Here is a 21914-nt window from a genome sequence, read left to right on the forward strand (position 1 = left end):
ATATCACACTCAACTCCCAAGGGGATTCTTTGTATCAAATAAGTAGCATGGTTCGGCCAAGGATCCGCTAATATACAATGTGAATAAATAAATAAAGGTAGGAATATACCAAAAGAAAATTAATAATATATGTTTGGTTGGGTGTAGGTCGCGGTGACTCTCGACTCTCGAATATAAAAAATAAATCAGGGTTAAAACGCTTTGTCACTAATCTTATCAAACGTACCTATCACAAAAAATCGTGAAAACCCTATGACTTACGATTTTCGAGGCCTCGCAATTGCATTGCCGGCTTTTGAATCTATTCTATTTTTTAATTTTGTTAATTTTGTAAATTGCGTTAAGACATTGATTGTACAGCAAATTTTTTAATGGCCCATATTCGACATAATTCAGCTATTTCTATTCTATTATGATACAATATCTACACAATAGTGATTATATGGATTTTGTTTGTCTTGTACACTGGATATAGCAAAGCGTCGAATCACCGCAACGCAGCGTTTGTGGCTAGCACGAGTTTGGCAACCACATAGCGGCGGCACTAACATTGCTAGGATCAACGTAACTATATAAATACAAGAATGTCTCAATATAACATTAGCATACTCTTAAAAGTCTTTATCTTGTATCATCTAACATAGATTATATACAACAACAAAAAATATCATATAGATATAGAATACATAATAACTATAATATAATTTAGATTTTGGACCACATCACATATTATTTCATGTTTATAATCAAATTAAAATATGGAATGGCGTGTTAAGGAAAGAAAGAAGTGGGTTTGCAGTGATCGTCTTGGACAAACACGATTCTTCCATACCCAGAGCCCTCGGTCATATTCCAGACACAAACAGACATGTTCGTTTATCGTACTATCAACAGATACAACAACACTTGGACTGTCGAAGGCCAGAAAAGGCTGTTAAAGACCAAATTCATCGAAATCCCACTAAGAAGAAAAAAATTTCCCGCTAGTATTATAAAACAAGACATGAAGCTCGGTGCTTAACGTCGATATACAGGACATGTCCTAAATCAATTTAATCACAATATTTTTTTATTTAAAAAACATAATTCTCCAGCCTACAAACCAGTATGGGTTTTGGCCGTTTGTATCCTTTTAAATGACCATTTTTTTACACAAGTAGATCAGTCTTTTGTGCTAGTTGGGATTGAGAGATGCTTCACTATGTTTGCCTTCACAATAGAAGCAAGTGTTAATAATGCACATATAAAGAAATCGCACCACCGCTATTTTTGTATAATAAATAAATAAATAAAATATGTTTATTCATTTTAAGTTCAATTTCATTACAATGTATAAGATTTGGGAACCCTTTTAAGTAAAAAATATACCTGTGTCAGGGTTCCCAGCTCTTCCATAATACTAGTATTTCTTATAACTTTTATTATTATTAACTTTTTTGGCACTTACGTATCAACAGAGAAAACTGTTGTTATGTTGTCTCAAGAGATCTTCTATGGTTTGGAGAGATATCCAAGCAAAGTACTCATGAATCTTCAACGGTATTAAGTGCGATTAACATTGCAAAAACAGTGTCATAATTATTATTATTTTGACATAGTTTATTGCCTTTAGTTACTACTACATCGTTTTATTTTATCAAAGTTAACGATTAGTCTAAGGGAAACCATTTTTAGCTAGTTTCTAAATATTTTTCACCAATGACATTTGTATTATTATAATTAATATATAGAGAAACAGTTAAATTAACGGCTTGGCTAAGCAACTTACTTAAAATACAAATAAACCTTCAAAGCGATAAACGAAATTATTGAAACAATTTACACATTCCGGTGCTACAGACTAGAATACGGTTGATCTATTTAAATGTAAATTTTGATACAGTAGTACAAACATACGAAAACTATTTTCAAGATTTCCCCTATGCAGCTAAGGTTCTTCTGTAAGCGATATTTAAATATTTCAAACGCTAAGGGCGTACGAAACATTGTCGTATTCAAAAACGTGGGTGCTTAGCGATTCTAAAAGGTGGTCGGCAAAAAAGCTTTTCCCTGTATGTCCGTTTCAGAAACTTTGGAAGAGTGATTTCAGGATAATGGGTTGTGTCTGTGTTGTTTTTTAAACTTAAACCGAGACTGACGGTTTTCGTCACGTTTCAACGAAAGAGTCGTTTTAGGAACTAAATTCCTTTTATATTATACAATACAATTAAAATAATTTTGAAATATTTACTTTAGTTTAGGAAAAAATCGGCCAGAATATCCTGACACCCGTATACTCATACTGCCAGAGAGTTTTACGATTATTTAACTGGTGGCTTGATTTATAGGCAAACAGCGAATGAATTTTAAAATTAAAATTCTAATTCATAACGGTCATTAATCAATATCCACTAAAACATATAACTATTACACAACCACATACATAAGATTTAGTATAATTGTCGTGTAGGTAAAATATAATAGTTTGAAGCAAAAGGAGACCATTCTCCGAGATTGGGTTGGGACACACTGATTGGGTTGCCATTATTAAATAAAATAACTTAAATGTAATTTAGAAGGTAGATTTCTTCGATATTAAGGAGACACGGAGAAAGGACTAATCTAAAGAGAGGAATAGATAAAACAAACAATACATCATGAGGTAGGAAAAACGAATGCAGCAGACGTCACAATGAAAATAAATAAACTTAAGTGGAAACGGGCAACATGATAGTGGAGCATAAAAGTAGTAAGCTGGTGCCCAAGGTACAATAAACGCAAAAGCGGAAGACCATTTAGACGGTGGATAAGACTAACAAAACAGCAGGTGGTACACGGTAGGAAATGCAGACAGAAATGGTGGGATTTGCAGGAAGGCTTTGCCAAAAAGGGGCACACTAGATAGATCTAGGTATGACTCATTCATTCATTATAACTATATATGTAAAGTATGTGTGGTATATGAAGTAAAAAGCTTTTATTTATTTAAGGAAACACTGAAAATGTTAGAGGGAGAAAGCTGACTTTCAATAATGCTACTGCATTTTTATGTAATAGGAGGCCAACAGGCAGGAGGCTCACATTGCCAGAAGGCTCGCGTTGCAGTGCGTTGCAGGCATTTAAGTCTTGGTACGCTCTTTTATTGAAGGACCCTAAGGACCCCCTACTCTCCCATAGTAAATGCGGTAGAAGATGCAGAGAGACCCCATATCTCTACCCAACGCCACGGGATCAAGGCGCACGGTAAGTGGCTAGTCGTTGACATTTGGAATCACTCTTCGTTGATATACTTATAAAAGCAACTATGACTTTTGATAAAAAAAATCATACCTAGCCGGTCTCAAATGTGGATATTCTTCAGTACTAGTGACTTTCACGTCCCACACCTTCCTCCAGGCTTCGTATAACGGCTCATGCACTGGATACACGCCCGAGTGGTGCGGCGAGACCGAGTAGCATGAGTTTGTGGGTATTCCATGCTCCATGGCAAACTGCTTGTTCAACATCATTTCTGACTCCAGCTGTGACACGTTGTTGTAGAGATGGGGTTGCTGGTGGTTCCACATGTGACAAAACCTGCCAAATAATGTTTTTTTTTACGTAAAAGACCTTCGACAATACTTGTGACTCTGGCCCAAGTTGTTCTCAGCGAACCAAGTATTGTTTCGAGTTGGTAGTTATCGACTAGTTGCTTAATTTCGATCAGTCATTTTATTAAATGCCAAAATAGAAAATTAGACTATAATGTACTTGAATAACAGAAATGTGAACTTATAGTGTCCACTTAACGGAAATGAGAGAATTCCTCTCAAACCTACAAGGCCGTACGAGGCCGGCGACTACTCACCAGCTAAAATGCTCTCGATTCTTCAATAGAGAATCATCTCCACGATTCTCCAGAGCTGTCCCATGGTGATAATACTTAGCACTGAAGCCGAGGTTAAACCTGAAGCCTGGAACCAGCCGCTGCAGAGCCACTTGCGACGCCATTAACGCTGACACGTCTTCTTCGTGTAATCTGGTACCTACAATGAATTTAAAAACTCTTAAGTTTTACGGAGAATGTATATCGAATCAAAAAGTGCAACTTGGACAGTTTTAGAAAAACATTTTCACGCGTAGCCGGAATAACACTAATCATATATATCTACCTAAAATCAGAATGCAATATTAATTAAAAAAAAAATAATAGTGAAATCTAAAATTGTGAGTGTAATAATTTTATTATTTGTTAAATTTATGTTTATCATCAATATATATTAGAACATGTATTTTAGCACAGATAGCCTATAACATATATATATAATGTGGTGAACTTTACTCAATAAATAAATAAAGATTGACTGACACGCCTTTTAAATAACATTTATTTTTATATATCTATTTATTTACAGAAATACCTACCTACTTTATCCTTACAGACTATAGCAATACGTTAATTTGAAGACAAAATAAAAAATAGTAAAGTATATAATATACACAATATCCAGCCACTGTAAATCATATTCAGAGTGAATATAAATATGTCGATAGGGTTGGAGTCAGCATTCAGTAGGCACAATGTCTTTGATAAAGGCGATCTGTGCAACAGACTGGTCTGGCCCTTGGTATCGCAAACAACATTGCCGTCGTCGCAAACAAACCGAGCTCTAGAGCACACACTACCCTCCGCAAGACTTTCAGTACATACTAGGCCTGTAAATCCCGTCTGGTTCCCAATTTATTGTACCCCATCATCTTTAAGACATATAATGTTGGGTACATTTAAGCATAGTAGGTATAGACATTATACAACTATACTTATATATGTCCTTTGGGTGTGATATATGCGTATATCTGGGTAATAGGACCTCACACTCACTCAGTCTCTAACTCGTTATTGTATCGTGGTACAAATAAAAACATCCGTTTAGTTACATTAAATTCCGTCACTGCAAATTCGTGCCAGTAGTTTCATTATTAAATCTACGATGTTTAATTAGAATGGGTATTATGGCGCCAGCTCTACTATTGCAAGTAATTTGTTGGACGTTGGCGCGAAGGATATATTATAATCGCTAAGCTAATCAACGTAAATAACGTGTTTAATAATCTTTTAATACGCGGTTGTTCCAAATTTAAAAATCTACCTCTCATGATAAACGTTACCTTTAAATAATCAACGAAAAATCATATACTATTTGGTTACATTAAAAGTCTAAAACGTTATTTTAATATAGACTATATTTTTTTACAAAACACATGCCCATTTGTCAGGAGAGTTGTGCTTGCCTTTAAATTAAATCTGTTTATTTGCTTAAATACTGCGCCATGTCGTAAATAGCCACGAGGCGACAGCCATACAGGACAACGAAAATTTCGTAAAACTAAGGAAGGTCCGAAAAAATGAAATATTTGTCAAAATTATACACTTTAATAAGAACGGAACTGATCTGGTGGAGGCTGACCATTCGGTGTAGATGCCAATATTATTGTCCACCATACTCAGCCGCGGTACGCATAATTCCTTAATAGGCTTGTCTTTAAAATCAAATCAAAGTTTATTATTCATATAACAATAAAAACTTATAAAGGCGGTCTACATTTACTACTTCCTAAATCGAAGGTAATTTACTGACTGGAAAATTTTCACCACAAATGCTCAGAATCATCACGTGAAAACGAAACACAAACAGGTAGATCACGGTTAAAACGGAGGTTGAAATTATTAATAATACTAAGACATACACGAATACTTTTATAATTCATTCATTATGTTTTCTTTTACCGAATTTTACCTCTCAAAATTTAATATTATATTAACGGATACGAAGAATATGCTGTGTTGAAAGCTTAAACTCAGTATAATAGTCGTTAATATTCAGAATACCTGCACAGGTCACGTACTCTGACCGAACAAACAGAGTTCCACACGTCCGCTTTTATTGAAATATATCTTGGAAAGAATTCACGTCAATATGCGGTTTAATGTTATTTGCCAAGGGTCGACCTGATCCTATTCAAAGTCGTCCGGGTCGCGCTCTAGGGTCAACAATGACCCTAATATTTGTACTATCGGAGTTTAAAATGAGTTTATTATTTTCAGCTTAATCCTTAAATAAATGGTTTGTGTAACAGTCGGATAAACCTCATAATTTATTTGCAAGAATTTGTCACAAAAAATGGTTGTACGAGCGTGTAAATTTGTCTTAAAAGGTAGCATTTTACATAGAAGTTATATATTACATTACATTAATAATCACACATTCATAGCCAATTCTTATATTAGTTTATCATTACATCTTACTTGAAGGTGATTAAATATTAAAGGCTTTTATGGCGTAGGTGAGTATTTAGACAATAAGTTTGATAACAATTATAAATAACTTAAATTATTGTATGACATTATGATAATTAGTACCACACTGCATGCCTATGTTATGCCCACCATTTTCTTCGAAAATAAACAATTATTTATTAAAATATATTATTAAGTTATCAAATTAATATGAATTATAATGGTCCGAACAAAACATTATGACAACAAAAATGTATGCATGAAAATGGGATTTTTTATGTGATTGTACCTAATTAAATATATTTCGATTGATGACTTATTTCAAGTATAACAATTATAAATTGGCAAAAACCATTACCTAGGAACAATTCTGTTATTTCACGTTTCTTGTGCTTGTTAATAAATCAAAGTTAACCTTATAATTATATTAAAACTAACCCTTCCTGTTATTCTCAATCTCACTTTATTTACATACATATCAAACAATGATTAAAAAAACGTCATAATCCTTTATAAATATAGATATGTTCGGCCATTTCGAGCGATAAAACATAGGGCAAATATTTTCCTAAAAACTCAATGGCCACTTACTGGAGAACCAGCAAAACCAGGCAAACACAATGGTCGCTGAAATATAATTTCTTTAATGGGGAATATTTTTGTTAACTATACACTTTAACACACAAATTTTCCTAGACTTCTTTACTTACACTGTTAATTTTTACTATTATTATTACTAAAAAACTAGCTAACGCAAACTAGCTATTGCGCTGTGGAAGACGTCTGCTGGAGGGCGAGAAACAACCACAACACACACAGATTACACACTTAAAATGTACCATATTTCTTAAAACACTTTTTAAACTGATTGAAGCTATCTATTATTATTATAGAAGTAGTCATTTCTGCAAAAACCCGTCATCTTCTAGTCGATATCAACTCCGGGGATATAATACAGATAACACAACTTTCCCTACAGCTTTGATACTTTTGACATTCAACACCTTTTGTCACCGTGACCACGCACGCTGTAAAGCACGCGAAACATCGGAAAAAAACTAAAATTATGTAAATAATTATAAGATTATAATAATAATACATAGCTTCAATCCGTTGAAAATGTGTTTTCTTAAATTGTAAAAGCTTAGGTTGTAAAAGACAATACCTATACCTTATTTCTTTTTATTTTTATAATTCATTTATTTTTACTTTATGTATGTGTTTCGTTAGTAATAAATATTATGTCTATATTTAGGAATATCAATATTGCATTCCGGGAAGTGGCAAATATGACGATATATTTGCAACTATAGAATAATTGTTATACGAGAATAGAATATTCAGCGAGGCAATCAATTCGTTTCATTAAATCTATCCAGGTCAATCAAAATTAAATCTAGTTTCAAACGTGTCAAAGCATTTTTTATATGAATATTTTCCAGACTATATTTTATCCTTTACGCATGTAACCCCTGAGGGGTCAGTGAACACTCACTGCTCTTCAGTGACGGGTGAGTAATACACACAAAACGCACCTTGGATACTGAATTTTAGTTTAGTAAGTTTGATATATTGTCCAAGTAGTTTAAGAAACAGGAGTTGTGTTTAATAGCAATAAACACCTAAAGCGTTAAAATTCGAACTATTTCTTAGATGCTTAGCGTTTTCAAACGTGAATCAATAAATGTGTAAAACACGACCGAGCCAGCAAATTGCTTTGTGTCTGCATTCATAAAACAATATCCATATTTTACTTGTAAACCGGAGAAGACAATAAGAGTCATTGTCAGTCAAATCATTTATTTTAATTAGACATATTAAGAGGCGCTTTTTAAAGTCAAAATTACAAGGAAAAAATATTAATAAAGTTACTCTAGTTGCCTCTTCTAACATGCTACTTGTGGTGACTGGTCGTGGGTTAGTTATTTAGATTATGTATTTGCGTGTGGTTCCCACGAGAATGTAAGTAGGTACTCCTATTTCACCACGCCTCCTGCTGATGTCATTTGGAACATGGTGTGATGGTTGCAGCTCCTTACAAACGTTGTGTAATGCAAAAAAATAGTGGCGGGGAGTTTATTGCCAGTTCTTCTCTTCCGTTCTACGCCCTTGATTTGAGTACTGACAGTCAATGTAAAATTCGAAGAATTTAATGTATATTTCATTTTTTGACGTTCATAAGTGTACATTGTGTTACCTATATGAATAAATAGTTTCATATTTACTCTTTAAAAAACAGTTTTTACAATATTTTGTATAGATTGATTTAATGATACGTGAAGACCATGTACCTATATTATTATGTTGATACATGTTTAGTTGCAACTATAGATTTTACATAATTCTTTATAAAAAAAAAATAACATACAGTCAGTGGGTTACCTACATCAAAATTGATTTCTTTAAAAAAATTGAAGCAAATATAACCTATGACTTGATTAGCAACCAGTTGGTATTGTCTAGTCACATATAAGTATATGACTAAGTAGTCTTACCGCTAACTATGACTTACGTATGTCAAAATAATACAGTTTTTGACATAGCCTTAAAATAATTGCGACTTAGCAGGGTAAAAGATAACACACTAACTAATCTATACCAAGCCTTTGTTAACAAACGAAACAAGGAAACATTATGAACCAGTTATTATAGTGTGCAGTGGAATTGGTGCTATTGTACTCTAATTAAAAATGCTACTTTTGTACAATTTTATTCGTGCGATCTCGGTGCTTTGTATAAACGCCATCTGATAAAGCCTTTTGAATTAAAAAAAAACATAGTCTTATCTTAAATATCAAAAAAATTCTTAATATAACATATATATCTATAAATCGTTCATATGGTAGTTAGATAACACAGAGAAGTATATTACTTATAACGTAAACTGGACTCAGTTTTTCTGTCCATCAGGATGTCGAACATATATCAATAATTAACGTATAATATACTAAAGCCATAAACATACACAATAGCATATACATGTCCCAGTAAAGTAGTTAAATCAGAGAGTTAATTGAATCTCTTGACAGTTAATTAAATGTTGATATTCAATCAAGTCGCTAGCATTTTGATTTTAATGAAGCAGCGTCGAAAACGTTTAACTATCTGTCTGACCGAAAGCCAGCGTGTTGATTAACAATGTAAAACAAGACTCCGCCATGATTATTTCATTTGTTTGTGTTATTTCGGTGAGATCGTGAAGAACTGAGAGCTTAGATATTCCGTGTTTTGCTTTATTGTAAATGGTTAGGTTAGGTTAGTTTTGATGCCTAGAAACTCGTTTAAAAGTTTCGTTCCCTCATTTGCCTGACAGAACTTTAGCGATTGATATCGATTTTTAATTAACTGTCTAGATATTCAATTAACTTTCTAATTCAGCTAAGTAACTAAATAATTAAATTTCAATGAATTTCTAATTTAGCTAAGTAGCCGATGCAAGAAACCTGTTCTTGACGAAACATGGATATTGTTTTAATCGAAATAAACTCATTCTCAAAGACCGGAGAACGGTAATAACTAATGATGGTCGGCAAAGTAAATCTCATGTATGATTGAATGACCTATGAATTTATTGAGTTCCTGATTATTGTAACACTTTAACCTAAACCTACAAAACTGCGGTTAAATAATGCCACAAAGGAACAATTAAAGGATAAGTCGAATTTAACTTTAATATTGTCTAGCGAGTTTGCTTATCTTGCCGAAGCCGCGTACAAATTATTTGAAGTAGTCTTTTAAGTATGAGGGTGTGCAATTATTTAACCAAATACCGTTCTAAAATTCGTAATATTAGCGCGTTTAACCAATTCAAAAGGGCGTTATAGATACATATCAGAATGAACCTAGTAGACTAAAATTAAGACGGCAGTCTAACGGCATCGCGTTCGTATATACTAAGTTTCTAATGAAAAATATTTTTTTTAAGATTATATTTGAATTGAGGGTAGATTTGTGATTTTTTTCCGATAAAGTCTATACATTGTTTTTACAAAACTTAGTATAATAACGCAGACAATTTCGTGGCGGAATAAACGATAAAACATTTTAACATAATGACATAAGTAGTTGCCTCAAAGATATCGCTCCAAAGCCTCCAGTTTTCCTACTTTTTAATTCAATAGTTTAATTGTACTGTATTTCTGCATAAGTGCGGAGTTTAAATAAATAATGCCCGGAAGTCTTGAATTCTATTTCCAAAAAAACACGCTATAAAATCAACGGACGAAAAAAAGTGTCTGCCTTCAAATACTGAAAATAAGGTAGATACAATATACCCTTATAATACGTTTTTAAAGTGTTTCTTTAGGCGCAGGAGGGTAAAATTTTTACGTATAAAACGTCACGAAGATATACAGCGTTATTGTCGAAGAAAAGGGAGTGAGAAAAAAATTGACGCTATTGATTGATGTATTGGTTTAGTAGTTTAGTTAGAACTTTAGAGGATAATTCAGTCGGATAAAATCTTCGGCAGTAAACGTAGATTTTTATTTATTTATTATTACCATTAACACGAATACAGTGTGAATATAGATGTACAAATACATGGAGTGATCATATACTGGTACATGATCATTTATTGGGGCTTTTACCTTAGTAATAATTTGTTTACAAAGTAGTTTCACTTCTGATATGTGTACCTACTTTGTATGCACGCACTTTTTTTAAATTGAACCATGAGAACTACGTATTCCGACTGACTTGTAATACCAGAAGTTTGAGATACTATAAAAAAATAACAATGGCTACCCAACCAAAACGTTCCTTACAAATGAGGTCGATGACATATTACACCTTTGTCAAAATATACTGTGTTAGTCTGTTAGAAATTTCAAGGCCTGTAACATAAGTCAGGCGTAAAAGCCTCCACGCACGGGAGTGACAGGTAAACGTTTATGACTTCAATCTATATAATTATAAACAATGTAAATAACTCTATGAATAATTCTATGAATAAAAATAATCAGTGACATTTTTAGGTGAAATTATTAACGTCCGTCATTACACAACTGAGCGTTTTCTAAGGCAGTTTTTGCCACGCACCACCACTATGTGGAACCAGCTGCCCACTGAAGTATTTCCGAACCAATTCGGCTTAGGGTCCTTCAAGAAAAGAGCGTACCAATTCTTGAAAGGCCGGCAACGCACTTGCGAGCCTTCTGGCAATGTGAGTGTCCATGGGCGGCGGTATCGCTTCACATCAGGTGAGCCTCTTGCCCGTTTGCCTGCTATTACATAAAAAAACACATTTTTAGGTGTGGGCCTCAGATCTCTGTAGGAATTGCCAATCTAATAGGCAAGTAGGTGATCAGTCTCCTGTGCCTGACACAAACCGTCGACGTTTTTGGGTCTAAGACAAGCCGGTTACCTCACGACATTTTCCTCCACCGTTCGAGCGAGAATTTCGAGAATTTTGAATGAGCAAATAGAAAGAAAGTCCATTGGGGCACGACCGAAGATTGAACTTACGACCTCATAGATGAGAGTCGCAAGCTGAAGCCTCTAGGTTAACACAGCTGTATGAATTTATTTTAAACTCCATTATTTAAATCTAAGTATATATATAAATAATGGCCTAAGAAACTCACCTCGTTCACCCACAAAGATATCATCAATGTCAACGAGTATCCACCGGTCGAGGCTCAAGCTTAACTGGCCATGACTGAGGTAACTCAACGCATCTAGGAACAGTAACCGATGTAACCAGAACTGCAGCCCGGCCCCAAACAGGACCCTTTGGACGCCGTCCAAACGACCGTGGTCTTGCATAACTGTAGCCAGCGGTATGTGGTCTTCTGTTGAAATTCGATTTATTTATAAATATTAAATTTTAGCGAAGAAAATTACAAGCATACAGGCTGACAGCTCCGTACCGTATTGAGCCATATGATCGCATTTTCAAATTGTATATTTTCCGTAAACACAATTTATAAAAAGCTTTTTAAGGCTAAAGTTTATTGAGTGTCCCGATATGTTGTATTTGTATGATATTTATAATAACTTTGATATATAAAGAAGTTTTCTCTCTCTTTAATCGGCAGCTCATGTCTGAGCCTCGTGGTCAGTAAGAAAGTGGTTTCGGTCCAGTGCGTCTCTTATGACGTTCGTGGTGACGTGGTGGTTCGTAATGTATAGCCGACTGGGGCACCTGCCACGGTGCTCCCTGCTAGATAACGGGACGAGGCTCTGGCGACCGATTATTTGCCTTGAAGTGTAAAAAACTTCTGGGAGTGGAAGGAAACGGGAAACCACCACTTCTAATTTCTAAGAGTCACCATAATACGCGTGTTAACTAAGGTTAAAATTTAATGTGCTCAGTTTAAGAAAAAAAAAAATACACCTTATAACCGCTAGTTTTATTCATCTTTCTCAAAAGTTTACACAATTATTTGCCAGACGCGGTACGTATAAACCACTTGAAATCTCAACTAAATTCCATAAAGTTTTGTATACCGTAATTAATTGAAACATTTATCTATGTAATTATACTAAAATGAAATTTATCGACTCATTTTGTCTAAGGGTTAATTTTCCCAACTTTCCCAATAACATCACAATAACTAATATTCATATTGTTTTACATTCTTTTCTCCTTAAAGAATTACTGCTATTTTTATTGTATTTTTTTAACATTTACCTTTACCAAAATTGTCATATATTTTCGTAGGGGTATGTATGATTTGGTAAACTTCAATAAATATCATATTATAATTTAAGATCGTCTTATTTTTAAATCCGAGGAGAAAGTTGCAGGGGTATATATATAGGGCTGGACCCACAACCAAAATTTTTTCTGTTACTGGGTGAGAAATACCCACTAAAACCACATCGAGTAATTCCTCCAAAGCCGCGTTGCGTTAATCGGGGCTTCAACGGCATAACTGTTAAGTTTGGTACCCCCAGTATACACTACATAGGAAGTAGAAGATGGACATATCTTCTCCTGTTTACTGAGCGTCAACCCTAAGATTCGTCCTAGAGCACTCTCTCGTTCTGCTGTCTCCTTCCTTCTGTGAGCAGGTATGTAACAAATGTATTCCATACCTCGTCACTGCTGACCATTTTTTTGAATAACACAGCGCAGAGCAAGGGTTATAGCGAAGTTCAGACCACCGCTGACACTTCTCCAACTTCAATGTTATGAACACTTGTACAAATCACCTTAATTCACGTAAGATCGATTTAATAATTTTCTCAGAATACTCCCAGTTCCGGGATTCACACTCCACCATTTATCAGAGGTGGTACCTCATTATCTGAGTTATCAGTTGTTCATTAACGCGCATTGCCAAAGCCAATCGCTCCATGACAGAGGACTCGCGATTGCGTTGCGGACCCTTTACTCGCGTATGAACCACAAACAGGTCGAGTACTATCATTGGGAACTAGGCTAATAATTTTGCTTGCAATTAAAAAGTTTTTTTTTAAGCAAACAAAACCAAACCATTTCACCACCACAAACAAAGGGTTCGTATGGTATACATTAAATTCGTGTTTGTTACTGATATAAAGAAAATGATGTAAAAAGTGTGTTTTAATAGATTTATAAAAGGCGAGCGCTAATGGAGGTAGGCATTAGTGTCTCGTGTTTCAACAATAATGAACGGCTAGGTTTTTTAACACTACTTACATATGCATGACACATAATGTATTAATAATTATTTCGATAGTAACGCTTCGTTTACTTAGTAACAGGTAAATGTTTGAGCGTATGGCGAATTTTTGTATAATGATTATTATTTAGTCTATTTTGTACTAGTTGTGGAAGCCCCATTGGGAAACGATCGTGTGTCGTTTTTATCCACTAACGGAAAACCACTTACGAGCCGACATTATAAAAACTGCTGGCTCGAGCTGGATGCAGCTTGCCCATGATAGAGATACCTGGATATCTTTGGAGGAGGTAACATCTATAGTTGCAATATTTGTGTACCACAAAGAACGGTTTGGTGGCCGTCGATACACAATCTTATACTAAAATAATAAGTCCTGACTACATACCTCGTTACAATATCTTCTTACCAGGAAGAAAGGCACACAATTTTGAGAAATTCTATTAGTTTGGGAACAAAGAGAGGTTAGACTGATTAGCTAATACTTTGCCCCACGATAGTTCTCAAAAACGCTTTAAGAAGACGTAAATATTATCAATTATAATTAACAAAAAGTATATATCAAAATAAAAATGTGTCTAACGTAACCCGAGTAAATCTCAACAATGACTCAACTAATAAATGTGACGGTCGGTCGAGAAAAATATTTGGGATCACCCTCATCAAAAATTATTAAAGTGAAAATTATATATTTCGAACTATTTGTAAATATATATATGCACCTTGTATCTACATAATAATATTGTTACGAAGACGGGTCGACTGCAATGTTTCTAGATTTTTCCACTACTTAGAGAACTTTTCAGCAGGCTGTAATATGATTTCTGACCGTTTCAGGAGAGGGTCAATCACATATTAGAAAATTGTAATTTTCATAATGTTACCCTAGTTTTCAGGAAGCTAAAACCTTTTTTTCAGTCGGTTTCAGAACATGTGTAGTCGAGTGGTGCAGTTTTCAGGAGACCCGTTTTCAGGCCTAGGTATACCCCTTTGATGAAGTAATATTCTAGACCAAACTTTCTAGGTGTGAGACAAGGACGAAATGATACGAGAGAGAGAGAGAGAAGATCAGAACTTTCTCGAAACTAGACTGAGCACTCTAGAACGCCGTACGACAAGGACGGATCAACGTGCGAAAGAGACAAAGAGTGCGGACGTTCTAGAATTGTGCAACCGCTACTCAGTAACAAGCCCGCCTAGAAAGTTCTCGAATATTGTTTAGAATTATTCCCAGGGATATATAAGCGAGCCGAAACGCGACTAGTCGCCTTTAGTTTTGAATGCGATAACAAGAGCGAAACACCGAAGCGATAAAGTGCGAATAAAGTGAATATAAGTGATAAAGTACTGTGTGAAGTGTGCAGAAGTGAAGTAATTAGTGACTGTGTTTTTGTGTGTTATTAGTGAATCTCTGCAATTAATTTTGTGCCCATAAATTCCTCATTGATTTATCAAGAAATAAACCCTTGAATAAATCCACGGCATTTTCTATCCGATCCTCTCCGCTCGTAACAATATAGTTATCTGCTGCATTGTTCTTTATAAAATGCGCCTATTTTATTTTAGTATAGTATTTTGTTTTTGTTCTAGGTACATTGACGCATATAACTATCAAATCAATGTATACAAAATATTGTAAATAGTATTTTTAAAAGAGTAAGTATTGAGTTTGTTTCCCAATCTTCTTAACTACCTTTTGGGAGGGGCAACTAAACTCATTCTTTAAATTATTAACTTGTTTTGACTTTCAGAAGTCCTTTTTATATTTGACTGGGAGGCCTTTCTCTCCGAAGATGAAGATACTAATTACAAAATAGACATTATTTAGTATTGATAATAATTATCATTGAATTAACTTTTGCAAGAAATAAAAGTATTTTTAATATTATTATTATTATGTATTTTATATGCATTTCTAAATTCAATTTTCCTTTAACGTTTCCGATGTCTTATACCTTGTTTGAACTATTGAATTGGCATTAATTATAAGACATGAATATGAGGTCGACGATGTGGCATGAAAATCTAGGAATGCCTTGAACAATTTAAGTCGTTGGTTTATATAAATACAAATACTACTTTTTCATTCACTGTTAATGTTTTTATGAGGTCATATTTGTTAATTTAGTACGAAACTCGCAAACAATTTAAGTTAATCGTTGAATTACAATCGACAAGACAAATTATAATTTATAATACAAATTCCCGAGTCATTTCAAAGAATGTTACATCATGGCATAGCGCATGTGAACAAAAAAATTATTCTCCGAACAAGCGGTTTCGGAATAAACAATTTCGACCGAACTGTCCTTGACTGTGGCCACCAGACACTGCAGATACATTAAATATCTAACGCTTACGACTCTATGGAACAAAAGAAAATCTTTAATAGCACGTATTGTTCATCTTCCTGAACAAATTATCGAATAAAACAAGTAATTTTGGCACACCGTGGGTGGGCTAGGTGGCATAGGACCGTATATTTACGAGTAAGGGGGGGGGGGGGGGGAAGGGGTAACTTTATTATACAAATAAAAGTTGGTTAATGAAATCTGCTATATTAAATTATTTAATTTTAAAAAACTTAACATCCTGAATTTCTCTTTTTTGCTGCAATTCAACATCTATACTTTAATTATACTTGCTACCGTTGTTGGAATGTAATTATACTTTATAATCCACTTTGTTCAGCTATATTCAAAAACCTAATATAACAATGAATACTGTATCTACTGTACCATATAAACTGTTGTTGCTTCAAAAATTATTATAAGTAGGTATGAAATATAAAAAAAATAACACTACGACCTGTCTTGGTATCAGACTTCCGGATGTTTTTTAAGCACACCAACGTCTAAAACGGATTCTTCACGTCTTCCTTCAGCTTACGAGCAATCAACTGCTCATATAGAAAACATGCACAACCGTGATTAGAACGTCCAAGGTCAAGGTTGAGAGACATACTCTGTTTTATATAAGGTAGGCCAAATGAGTCCACACCCATTTTAGTGAGTTGTGAGTAAACTCTGGAGATCGCATCTCCCCGGGGAAGACCAGGAGGTCGACCGCAGTTTGCTAGTTTGCAAGATGTCTTGTGAAGCGGTTCGTGGATTAGCTCATCAGAGTGATGCCACTCACTCTCAAGCCACTAGACCAACACTGCTCATAACAATATGGAAATGAAGACGGCAATTAACATATTTTATGAACCCTTGAGATACAAGTGATCCGATATCAATTCAAAGTAATTGAGAGCAAAGGCCTCCCCGGAGTTTTTACAAGATGTAATTGTCTTAACTGTTGGCTCGTAAACCTTGATAAACATAAATCTTCAAACATTAAACTTTGATCCAGCGATTCACCAACGGTAATATGAATTTATCGTTTCCGTTTTGGCTTTCTCAAATCAATCAAGTCGTCTGCATTTTTATTACCTATTGTGTTGCGTACATTGAAATGTGTTAAAGGTTCGGCTTACGCTGAATAAAATGAAAAACAGCCATTTCAAGTTGACAGTGACACAAATGCAGTCGGAATGTCAAGTTGTCGTAAATATTTTAGTCTGTGCGGAACGAGCCGTGTGAGATTTGAGGTCACTGAAAATTACGTTTACACACGCTATTATTAATGTAGATCCGAGAAGTTTAACAAGAATAGAGAATAATATATATTTCCGAAGCAAATCGACTAATTCCTTTTGTGCGTGCCAATTCTTAAAAGGCCGGCCGACTCGCGAGCCTTGAGGCATGTGAGCCTACAGCCGGTTTTTCATCCAGTTTTTGTTCTATTTAAAATATACTACTTATATATTTTATGTGCACTAACAGTGTACACACATCATAACCAGGTGGGAACGATTCGTCTGACACAGTCAAAGCATCGCTCGCACTTCTACATCATACGAGAATCGGGGATGTTCATTGCAAACTTCACAACGCTCGGTACACTGGTACAGTGTACTTAGGAAACACAAAATTCAATATTTAATGTGAAAATCACTTATAGATTAACACAACAAAGACATAAAAAAATGAATCGATTCATAAATTGTAAAAATGCTCAATATGAGTATCGTTTAGTTTTAGGCATGCAAATATTTCTTGTAAAACTCCACCCGCATGAGATCTCACGACCTACTACTTACAACCACTAGACTAATGGGGTAGATGACAATAATAAAAATGTCGTAAAAGAACTATAAAAGTTATGTTGATTGTTCGAAACGAGTTGGGTACAATTGTTTATATTGTCCAAATTAAAACTTGGATACATGGATCTAATTAGCTTCCAGCAGAAAATAATAGATTAATAAATGCAGCTGTCCAATATTTGTCTATAGTTTATTTAACAAATTAAAAATGACATTAAGCAAATTCTGAGCCCAGAAAATTTAAATTACAATGGGCGTGTCGGCAATTCGCATTATTATTAAGTTCTTATATAAAAAAAAAAACATTTTGATTATTTGAATGAAGTTCTCTAACCAATAATTCTTATAAAGCTTTTTGAGCATTTAAATTTTTATGTATTAGCAGGCAGACAATCTGGCAGGAGGCTCATCTGACCTTAAGTGATACCGTCGCCAATGGACACTCACATTGAGAGTAGGTGCGTTGTCGGCCTTTCAATTTGGTCGAAATGATTTGGAGCTTGGTATTTCTTTCTTAAGTAAGCATTTGAATTATCTGGCATTAAATTTATTATTTTCTGTTCAGTTTGTTTTATATATAATTTTATAAGCGATTCTTAGTACAATCATAAGATCAGTATGCTAACGGCATGGCGTCGTATCGGCATATTATTGTTTCTTATATAATAGCAATTACAAAAATATAAGAATAAGATAATGAAGCATCCTCACCGTTCGCTCCATATTCGTTCTCCCTTGAAGCCCACGCAACAGGTTCGTAAGTCGAACTATTAGGCCTAAAAACCGTCCAGTGGTCACCTGGCAGTGGTCCCCAAGCGGTTTCACCAGCTCGTGCTAATCTTAGCACTGGTGATGCTGGGTTTAATGACGCATCCTGATGAAAAATACATTAAATGTGATTTTCATATTGCAACAGATGTATGTTTATTTATTTTTTAAACCTCCAAATAAGGTTTTGTATTCGACTGACGTCTTCTACAGCTTATACGACATTTAAAGGTTTAATCGGCAAGTAAAAACTAAGATAAAATTCACAAAATGAGATATATTTTGAAAGCCAAAAAAGGAGCTTTCAAGTATCAAAACAGTGAAGCTCATTCAAAGAAGTTTAGTTCAGTTCAGAAGCATAAAACATAAATACAAGTGAAGTACAACTTACCTCATAATATTCGAGTACAATGAATACATTCAAAGGTCATAAACGTCGAAAAAGTCTATAAATTTCAATATACCTTAAGCCTTAAATTGGTATGCATGAAGAGTGGGAATCCTTTCAGCTGGGCTCCCACGAGTGTCTCCTCACCGGGTGTGGCGAACCCCACAACCCCAACCGAGTATTCTCGACAGTATTTGTCGAGAAGTTCCCGATTCCACTTGTCCATGTTCGCGTATTTCGATAGAGACTCGAACACAATTACTCCATATCGACCCTTGTCCAACGTGGTAAGGACCGGCAGGCTTTTGCCTGCTACCTCCACCTTATACCTGCAATAAACATATTAGTTTAATGAATAGAACAAATATACACTATGTTATATTAAGGTAGGACTCGTAAACAATGTCTATTTTTTAATATAGATTTCGTAGCGTTGCCTTAGGGTTTTAAATTATAGAGTCTTAGCAACTCAAAACATTTTGTACTTGTGAAAATAGAAACGGTGTTCAATTCAACGATCTGATGCATCGGAAGCGTCTACGTCAATTCCTATTTCTCGCTTCTTATATCTAAATATTCTAACTGAATAAACAAGAACAAGCGGAGCGAGAAATCAAACAAATATTTAGTTTTAGATACGACGTTATTGCCCGACTGCGAAGGCAAGAGGCGAGAGGTTTGGTTGGTTTTGTGCTGATCATAAATGATATTATAAACTGATTATGATATGAACCAGTACGCTAGTGGTGGTAGTTATTAATTAACACTAACGCCATCTCACAACGAGTCCAGGTCTTTGTCAACCGGTGCCTGAGATCCTGGGATTCTTCTGGCCTAAAATATACATGAACGGTTTTCGGAAACGCCAATTGGCCACCAGATCTTACGTCGCAAGTGATAGATCGACCATACTCTTCGAAGGGACCCCAACGCTAACCCAAGCAGGCACTAGAATGGACCAAGAAAGAGGAAATGTGGCCGCCTTAAACAATCCTAGCGTCTGTCAGTTGTAGCCCAGGGCTTGGTTGACATGGTCCAAAGTTAAGTAAGCGGCTCGAGAAAGAACGCGCTATTGAAACTCTGTGGACACCCTCTGCCCCACCTAGTGGTGTATTAACCAAGTTATTACACTTGCACGTACGTGTAAGAACCAAGGTCGACGACGTGTGACAGAAAGTGACGAATAAAACGTACGCAAAATATAATTAAGTGTTTTCTTCATAGTCAATACTTTATCAAATAAACTTTTTTGTGAACTTAGTGGTTCGTTTACCCATTGGTACAATTTTTAATGTGATAAGCAAACATGACATACACGAAGAGATAATACAATTAAACAAAATAACTACGAAACAAAAAAAAAACTATATTAAAGTGTGACTAATTTTGTAAACTTTTAACAAAGAAAAGTTCTTTGGTTAAAACCAGTATAGAAAGGTCCGATAGGCTAGTTTAAAATTAATCATTGGTATCATTATTACTAAAACTAGCTTAATTATTACCAAAAACAGCACAAATTTTAAGCAATTTTAGCGAAAACAATCAATTTGAAACAAAGAGCCCGGTCGTGATTGGCAATTTCGAAGATGAAGTTCTCTAAACATTCTCCAGGATACTCTCAAATTTCCAATCAATACCAGCAATTTGATGTTGATAAAATCTTATGGGTCAATTGAAATCCTATTTCCACAACGTAGACGACGAGAGAAGACAGGATAAGATCGTTAGGTACGCAAATATGTTTATAAGTCATTTATAATCACCTCCATGACCTTGTGAGGTGACATGTACATCACATACTCTATTTCCGGTCAAACAATTGCAGATCGATAGATAGTAGACATCTGTAGCCTTGTAAAATGTTAGTCTCCTTGCACGAAAGAATAAAGGAAACATCAATAATTATATTATATGACAACTATGTACAATACGGTATAAATATAGAAGAAAAATATTTCTTTTTTTGGCATACATTAAGCCAGACAAGAATATTTCAAATATTATAAAGATTTAAATTTTAATAAGATTGTAACACAAAAGAGTACTAAACTGAGGGTACAGCAGTAAAGAGAAGAATACAACATAAAAGGTGGATAGACCAAATCAAAGAAACAAGAGGTGGTACATGGCAGAGAGTGGCACAGTTCAAAGAGGAATGCCAAATAAAAGCACACAGATACCTAAAATAAGATTGACATAGAAACGTGTGTAAATGTACAAATATCTGAATTAAAAGGCTATTATTATTGTTATTAGGATTGAAATGAATAAAAATCGCTGGACCTTTTTTAACCATTAGAACCTCTTTTATATTCTATAGGCTATAAAAAGCTTGCACACATTGATTGATGACTTATTATTCTCATATATATACCATTTTTATGTAACAGGAGGCAAACGGGCAGGAGGCTTAACTGATGTTAAGTGATACCGCCGCCCATAGACACTCAATGCCAGATGGCTTGCGAGTGCGTTGCCGGCCTTTAAAGAATTGGTACGGTATTTTCTTGAAAGACCCTAAGTCGAATTGGTTCGGAAATACTTCAGTAGTTAACTGGTATAAAAACATGAAATAACATTATTGTCTATATTATGCTACATAACCGCACTGTGAAAACCTTGAACTGTTATTACGACTTCTACGGTCTATATTCACTAACTTCTAAAAATCACCAGTGGCACTTACAAACTTTAAGGTCAGGTCTCAGATTTCTTTACCTCGTAATCAGGCTATGGTGTAAA

The 21914-nt window shown here is 34.8% G+C and overlaps 1 protein-coding gene across 4 annotated transcripts in view; it reads right to left on the minus strand.

Moving 5' to 3' along the window:
- The window catches only part of LOC123708201 (bifunctional heparan sulfate N-deacetylase/N-sulfotransferase), a 136194-nt gene that overhangs the window by 31950 nt on the left and 82330 nt on the right, over positions 1-21914 (minus strand). For 3 of the 4 annotated variants that reach the window (XM_045658776.1, XM_045658775.1, XM_045658777.1), the window contains 5 exons: positions 19249-19501; positions 18728-18890; positions 11842-12048; positions 3827-4004; positions 3310-3555 (listed from right to left, as the gene is read on the minus strand). In XM_045658776.1, coding sequence (XP_045514732.1) covers positions 3310-3555; positions 3827-4004; positions 11842-12048; positions 18728-18890; positions 19249-19501 — 1047 coding nt within the window. The remainder of the gene's footprint in view (positions 1-3309; positions 3556-3826; positions 4005-11841; positions 12049-18727; positions 18891-19248; positions 19502-21914) is intronic. The other variant, XM_045658778.1, reaches the window with a different exon arrangement.

This window comes from Pieris brassicae, chromosome 4 (assembly GCF_905147105.1).
Source record: "Pieris brassicae chromosome 4, ilPieBrab1.1, whole genome shotgun sequence".
Lineage (NCBI taxonomy): Eukaryota > Metazoa > Arthropoda > Insecta > Lepidoptera > Pieridae > Pieris > Pieris brassicae.